Below are 8,380 nucleotides of genomic sequence, written 5' to 3'. Positions count from 1 at the left end.
GCTACCAGAGCTCCTTGGAGTTTTGATTAGGCTAAGGTAATATGTTTGCTGCATCTTTGTATACCTTTGATTATCTCTAAAAGGGTCTTTCTCGTTTTAGGGGAGTCTTTTAATTAACCCAAAACACAGTTGCTAGCATTATTAACTAATTAATGTATGAAAATTTATGTATTTTTATATGCTTAAAATAACATGTCATTTATACAGTATTGTGAGTTTTTAGTTCTCCACAAACCTTTGAAGAGCACCTAATTTTGACCTTTAACTATAAATTAGGAATTGAGGTCCCTAAGAGAGGCATATAACAACATGATTACCTGGAGCATGTTGAGTGAATAAAATGGGTATTGATGGAGTTGATGACAGAGCTGGGAGTAGCAATCCAGCCTTTGACTCAGAGCGTGTTTTCCCTTCAGTTGCCTCTCTACCAGTATATGGAGAGAATGATAACTGGACTTACAGCAGTCCAAGAGAAATCAAACAGGGAAATAACTCAAGCTGCTTTTCTAACATTATATTTGGAATTTTTACAGCTGAAGGCAGGTACAATCTTTCCACACCAGATGGCAAACATATCTTCAAGGAAAGAGAATCATTTGATGGCCGGAACATTTTAAAGGTCAGTGTGAAGCAGAGGGAATTGGAAATCCTTTGGCATGTGTCCTGAATAAGGGAAGAAAGCAGATCATCTTCATTCTAACAACAGAATATGTTTTCTTCGTTTTTCCCCTGAGGATTACTGATTGAAAGGCCTGTTGAACTTTTTTAACGTTCAAAGAGAAAAGAAAAATCTTCTTGAATCTGTTATAACCATGGCCCTCTGATTTGGCTGGTTGTTAAATGCCATTGAGTTGGTTCAGACTCATAGCAATCCAGTATAGAGTTTCCCAGGATTTGCTGATGGGTTTAAACCACAAGCCTTGGGGTTAGCAGTCCAGTGCTTATCCTACAATGCCACACCAGGACACTAGAACACTTTAAATTGATGATTTAAGAAACAGTTGTGTTGTTGAGTGTTGTCAAGTCAGTTCTGACTCATAGTCACCCTGAATAGGGTTTCCTAGGAGTGGCTGGTGAGTGTGAACCACTGACCTTGAAGTTCAAATTGACCTTGTGGTCCAGTGTTTATCCTTCCAGCAACATACTAGGACTCTAGTGGATCTGAGGATGTCAAACCCACCAGCTGCTCCTCAGAAACCCTATACAGGGTTTCTATGAGTTGGAACCGACTTGATAGCACTTAACAACAACATAGGAATTAGATGATTTTACCCTGGTCAGTTTGATTTTCTAGTTTACCTCTAGGAGGTTGAGTTTGCATTTTTTTCAAGTGAAAATAAATTGTTTTAGGGATTTTTCTTTTCACTCACAAAGTCACACTCCAAAGTTGCTTAATCATCTATTTTTACTCACAACAGCTCATGTCCTAAATAGTGGGTGGCCCATTTCTGACACATGAGGTTTTGCTTTTCTGACTGTTGAATTAATCTTTGAAGTGTAACTAAATGGGTTTTTTGGGCTGTTTATCTTTCTCGTACAGACCATAGTCTGTGGTATCTGAAAGGCACGCAGCCTTTATCAGGTTACCATGCCATTGTGCCTCTGAGCAAAGAGAAACAAGTTGATAACTTTGGAGAGATTTTTGAGCCCTCATCAAACATTTTCAAGGCCAGGAGTGTATTGGAGCAGGGAGAGAGTCTGAATGTAGTAACGTAGAATAAGCTGCAGCTTCTTTCTCTTCCCTGGCCTCCATTCCTTAACCTGTCACTGGACAGTTTTCTTACCAAATGCTTAATGTGACCCCATTGCCTCTAATGACTGCCATCAACATCGGCACCCGTGAGCGCTTCACCCAAAGCCCCGCCTGAAGGTGGCAACCATTCACTGGGGCAGACATTCCAGCTCCTGCATTGCAGAGCTGTGTTGGTTCCTCCTTTTCTCTGATATGAAGTGATTTTTCTTGTTTTCAAAGTAGTTTTGATAGCTTTGGATTTGAGTGGCAGGCTGCTACTGACTTCAGTTGCAACGAACTTTGCTCATTTTCCCAGAGCCACAGCTTCAATGTCATATGAATATGTTTCACTTTCTCCTCCTCCACCTCCTCTCCTGGAGCTTTTCTAATAATATCATTAATGAGTTTGCTTTTTTGTCACTGTTGCTTTGATTTAGAAAGACAGTAGTGTGAATAGGGGAAGAAATCCAAAGGAATGACTCAAAGCCAATTTGATTCTCTTGGAATTAGAATTAAAGTCCAAAAGGTGTGTTGGTCCAACTCAGATGTGTTGTGCTCTGTCTTCTGTAACAGAAAGCCTGTGGGGCAGCTGTCTGGAAAGCAGGACCTCTCACTTGGTATTTGTTTTTTCTGGAATATCAGTTTTCCATTTCAAAATGCTTTGCCTTAAGGTCCTCTGAACCACCCCAAGATGGCATGAATATACCTCCCTCTAGTGTTGGCAGGAGATTGCTGCATCAGTAGTACCCAAACTGTTATTTGTCTGCTCAGTTTTAGACTGGGCCCAGCAAGGTTCATAGAGACCAGTTAGTGTCAGCAAGGCACTTGGAGACAGTTTAATTCAGTTCCCTACTTTAGTTATTAAGGAATCAAGATCCAAGATGGTTAGTAATTCACCACAGGTTACCCAAGTAGTAGCAAAGTCTGAATCAGAGCAAAAAGACTCACAACTTTTGTTTTTACTGTCTTCCATAAAGGAGCCCTGGTGTGGCACTGTGGGCTAATGCGTCAGACTGCAAAGTTTGAACTGCAAGGTCGGTGATTCAAGCTCACCAGGTACTCCTTGGAAACCCTATACAGGGTCGCTGTGGGTCAGAATCAACTGAACAGCACTTAACAATAAATAAAGATGTGCTGTAGGATCAGCACTGGACTGCGAACAACAAGATCAGCAGTTCAAACCCACCAGCTGCTCTTTGGAAACCCTACACAGGATCACTGTGAGTTGGAACCAACTCGATGGCACTTAACAACAACAACAACGTTTAGGTAGAGTTCATTAAATGTTTGAAACTGGGCATATCTGTCTGGACTTGCATGCAGTTGTTGTTGTTAAGTGCCTTCAAGTCAGTTCCAACTCATAGCGACCCTGTATAGGATTTCTGAGGAATGGCTGGTGGGTTTGATCTGCGGACCTTGTGGTTCATAATCCAATGCTGATCCTATAATGCCACACCAGGGACATGTATAATATCTAATTAAAACTCATTTCATAAATGTTAGGGCAATTGGAGCAGCAGTTAGATTGAAACTGCTCATTAAGAATTAGACTTTTGAGTTGAATGTAACTAACAGCAACAGAAATACTTATTAACTGTGGACCACCTGCCAGGCCAGGCATCCTAGAGATAAACAGCCACCATGCTGCCATTCCTGCTTTTCAGGGCAGTTACAATACAAAGTGAAGGGGCTGAGTTAGGACTGTAAAGGAGAATGCCTCTCAACCTAGATGATGATAGCAAAGTGCTCTTTGGTATAGTTCCCTTTGTTTTACACCTTAATCATTAGCTTCAGAAAATACCATCTTTTGCCTCTTTTCAGTCAAGGGAATGAATTTTTCTTTGAGAAGTTAAGTTAGGGTATTGTTATTGTTAAATGCCATCAAGTTGGTTCTGACCCATAGCGACCCTATGTAGTGTTTCCAGGAAGCGGCTGGTGAGCTTGAACCATTGACCTTGTGGTTCAAACTGACTTTGCAGTTAAGCGCATTAGCCCACAGTGCCACACCAGGACTCCAAGTTAACCTATGGCCTTCAACAATTGCCCCATACTCACAAGCGATAAAAACTATATATTTGTGAAGCAGCTTTAGTCAGCCCACCTTTTGGAATGACCACCAATGGATACATTTTACTTAGTCAGAATATGAGAGAACCCATGGTTTTTGACATAAAAACCTATTGAGAAAATTAGTAGATTATATGTAGGTTTTTTTTTTTTCCCCCCTCTTCTTTTTACTCCTGGTTGAGCTCTGATCATCCAGTCACTGAAGCCAGGATAAGTGGGTATTAAGTGTGGGTGTTCTTATGCATATGCCCTGTCTTCTTATCAGCTGGACGCTTCACTCTCCACTCTAGTTCTCTGTGGCTATGTCACTGACTCTGGGCCCAAGAGTTCCCAGGTCTTGCCACACTGCTGGTCAACCAGGTCTTCACCCGGGTTCACAGAAGTCTATTGAACATTGTAGGGCTTAGCTCGTCACCTCATTGCTGTTTTTCCCTCACTTCCCTTTTTTGGCGATGAGCATGGTGACCAATCAGAGCGTGTATTCCCATTGAGTCTTAGTCTTGGAAGGGGTTTGCATTGAGGGGACCCGACCACTTGCCTTGATGTTTCCTGGGCAAGCAAGTTGCTTGTTCTTGTAGTAACAGTCGGTCTGCCTATGTTGTTTTATATTTTTCCTGTAGGTCTTTCTTTCAAGAATTATCTTCTGTTCTTCTAGCCACTCCAGGCTGGTCTGCTTGTCCTTTCAAGTGGGAATTTCCTATCTCTGGAGATCTGGATGTGGTTCAGGCTTCCACCTATAGTCTTTTGTATTGCAGAGGCCCCGCAGGAAGCCTCCTTCACTGGGCACGTTGTAGTCCCATTTTAGGTATTCCAATCAGTTACAGGCAGAAGATAGACTTACAAAGGAAAACCAAGATTCAAAAGACAGCCAAGCATCTTAACATTATTCCCCCCTTTTCCCCATTCCAACCATGGCTCAGTCTCTGTATCCCAGAACCCTGTTGTTCCCAGGTTGTGCCTATATCATTATTTACCTCTGTCTCACTTAGCCCATTGAGACCTGTCTAATTGTTCTCCCATCTGCTTTGTTCTTCCTATATGTAGTTTTTGTACTAAATAAAATTATGTTCAGAAAGAAAAAAATCAGTTTCACTAACAAGTTAGGAACTGACTTGAAGTAACTAGAAAGGTTAAATGTATTGTTTGCTAGGGAGTCAAAGCATCTGTGTGTGCATATTAATAGCTACGTGGGTCAAGGGTCAGGAATGCTGGTGATGGGGAGGAGTGTGAGGGAGGAAAAAAAAGCATCTCATCTGTTTAAAGAAACAAAAGGAGAAAGTCACTGCTCGTTGCTGTGAGAATTTAATGAGTAACAGCCAATTGCTATTCTGTTCCATGAAGACAATTAGTTTTTTTTGGCTCTTTGTTGTAATATTTTGTGTTCTAGATCCCTTAATAAAGAAAAAAAAAGTCTCTAATGACTTGGAGTTGGAAGCCACTTTTTCTTTTGTACATCCCTTTTGAAAGTTGTTACAGCTGTAATAGACTAGTGTTTGGTAATTCCTAGTTAAAATAAGAATTTTGTTACCCTAAAAAGGACTTTGAAGGAAGAACTGACAAGTAAAGGATCATTTCAAGCCAGAAAAGGAACTAAGCCATGGTAGGTTTTTTTTGCTTTTTGCTTTTTTTAAAATGGAAAACTGACAGCTTTGATAGGCAAGATCCAGACCAAATTAATAGGATACCATCCCCTTAGAGAGTTTCCATTTCCAATCTAAGAGAGAGCAGCGGAGAGACTATTTGTATATCCATACGGCAGTGATAAACTTCTAATCGGAGAAATCATGCTGATCTAGAGATCTCCCACTAGGAAGTAATTGCTCCCTTGCTAGCTAGAAGCAGAATGATCATTAACTATCAGCTTCTGGAGAGAGAAATGGTCTTAATGACAATCCGTTTGAGGGACTTACGGCATGGCTTTAAGCAATAGAATTAGTATTCCAAGACTGTGCTCTCAGCAGATTGAACTGGGGCACCATGCTAACTGCAAAAGCATAGCTCATAACTGCAGAGTGAAGAGGAGAGATAAGAGCTCGAGGTTGCAGTCACCAGAGGCATGATTTTGTATAAATCAAGGCATAGTGATATATTTGGAAAGAAAAAAATATATATACTGTAGGTTCACAATCAGAGAACACCATAGTAATGTTGTTTCTCTAGACCCTTTAAAAAGAAATCCTGGAAAATACGATCAAAGTAAAGGGGAGATGGATATGTGCTTTTTCCATTTTATGTTTAAGAATCTTGATATTTAGTGAGAGAATTGGTAATACTAAATAACTGTATTAATTTTTAGTATTTTCCCTAAAAATATGTTGAACTTATTCAGCCTTACTGAGACTTTTCTTCAAGATGTGAATGAGAGTAATGAAGTATTTTATTCATTCTGTTTTTGCTTTTGCCTCTTTTCTGCTCCTAAGTCTTACAGTTAGTTAGAATAAATAAATATAAATGAGATCTTTATGTAGTTTGTTGTACTTAAACCCAAAAAAAAAAACAACCAACCTCACTGCCATATTGAGTCGATTCTGACTCATAGTGACCCTACAGAGTGTTTTCAAGACTGTAAATCTTAACTGAGGAAGATAGCATCATCTTTCTCCTTTGGAGTGGCTGGTGGGTTTGAACTGCTGATCTTGTGGTTAACAGGCTAGTATTAATCCTATAATGCCACCAGGGCCCCTTTTGCTTTACTTAGAGAAGCTTTACTAAAGGACACTATTGAAAAATACATATGGTCCTTTTTGGTGAAATAATAACACGTGCATAGAAAAGAATAGAGAGCATACTGTTTAACAATGATTTTAGAGTGAACAGTGTAACTAGGTACCTGTTGTTAGCTGCTGGCAGTCTGCTTCGACTACTGGTGACACGTGTATAACAGAACAAAACGTTGCCTGCTCCTGTGCCATCGTGATGATCATTGTATGTTTGAGTACATTGGTTTGGTTCCTACTAAAGTTCAAAATGTGGAGCCCGTTTTCCATGCCCCTCCTTGACCAACAATTAAGTCTGTCCTGAGGTAACAAAGACACAATTAGGTTCAGAGAAGAGACTTATTTTGAATGAGTACTTTGATTCTAAGCAGTAGAATATTGAAAATGTTAATTCTACCCCCCTAGAGAAGAGAGGTGGGATTTAGAATTATGTGGTAACTTTGTAAAAAGATAATAATCACTACAAAGGAAGACTAGAATTTTGGAAGTACAAACAACAAAACCACATTGTTATTATTTTTTAAATTTTTTTATTGTGAATTGATAGAAGGTTTATAGAGAAGATTATCAATTTTTCATCCAACAAATCATGCACTTTGATTTACTACATGGTTGCTATCCCTTCCATGTACCAGCAGTTAACAGCATTTACCTCTATTCACTTTAACTATTGCATTCCTCTCTGTGTCTCCCACTACCTTCATCTCTCCTCTGTTGACCTCCCTCTTGTTGCCCCATCTGTCACCCATGTTAACATGAATAATGAATAATTCCTTCTTCCCCCCCCTTAACTATCATTAGATTGCTGCTTTTATCAAGAAAACCTTTTTTATTTTTTACTATGTTGGTCTCATACAATGTTTGTCCTTTTGTGATTGACTAATTTTGCTCAGCATGATGTCCTCCAGGTTCAACCATGTTGTGAGTTGTGTCACAGATTTATCATAATTCTTTCAAGTGTTGTGTTATTCCATTGTGGTTATGTACCAAACTTTGTTTAATCATTCTTCTGTTGATGGTTGTATAGACTGTCTCCATCTTTTTGATACATCTCTTGAAGGATCCTGTTTTCTTATCCATTCTGCTCTTTATGTCTCTTGACTAGTACATTTAATCCATTTATACTTAGTGTGATTATCAATAGGTATGAATTGATGGTGTTGGTGGTTATGTGCCATGGAGCCGGTTCCGACTCATAGCAACCCTGTACAGGGCTTCCGAGGCTGTAAATTTTTTTTTTTTTAAATGTTTTATTGTGAATTATGTGATCGTTTACATGGGAGAACATTAGTTTTACATTCATCCTACAGTGTATCATTTTATTGCTATGGTTACAATCCCCTCCATGTATCATCAACCATCCAAAGAGTATACACTACATGCATGCCCCCCAGTCATCAGCACACAGCCCTTCTCCCGCTCTGTGTCTAAAGTCCCCAACAGCTCCATCTCTCCACATCATCGTCACTGCCTCCATCTCAGGCATCACTGCTTCTCTGGGTAGGGTCCCGCTCTCCTCTCTTCTCTCTTGATGGTCTCAGGGATCTCCGCGTTTAGGCTGAAAAGTTAACCACTCCCTTCTTTGCTAAAAAACATCTACCTTTACAATTCCAATCCTCACCAGCAGTCCAGATAACAGTTATTCACTATTGTATCACAAAAGATCCATCTGGATTTCTTTTCATCAGCCCAGCCTAGACAGATTGTATACTACTCAGTGGAGATTCTACCTTCCTCCATGCCCTATGAATCTAGCTTCCCTCTTGAAAGCTTGTAAGCCAGTCACTTCTTGCCTTTGCAGCCCCCCCCTCCCCCATTTTGGGTATCCAATGTCCGAGTTGCCCATCCCTGTCTACTCTGTGTA

The 8,380-nt window shown here is 40.1% G+C and overlaps 1 protein-coding gene across 1 annotated transcript in view; it reads left to right on the top strand.

Moving 5' to 3' along the window:
- Positions 1-8,380, top strand: part of ASCC1 (activating signal cointegrator 1 complex subunit 1) — a 178,376-nt gene that overhangs the window by 118,043 nt on the left and 51,953 nt on the right. The window contains exon 8 of the mRNA XM_006835868.1: positions 534-619. Within this exon, the coding sequence (XP_006835931.1) occupies positions 534-619 (86 nt within the window). The remainder of the gene's footprint in view (positions 1-533; positions 620-8,380) is intronic.

This window comes from Chrysochloris asiatica, unplaced genomic scaffold (assembly GCF_000296735.1).
Source record: "Chrysochloris asiatica unplaced genomic scaffold, ChrAsi1.0 scaffold00020, whole genome shotgun sequence".
Classification (NCBI taxonomy): Eukaryota; Metazoa; Chordata; class Mammalia; order Afrosoricida; family Chrysochloridae; genus Chrysochloris; species Chrysochloris asiatica.
The sequence above is the reverse complement of the archived record's forward strand: the minus strand, read 5'-3'. Positions and strand labels throughout refer to the sequence as shown.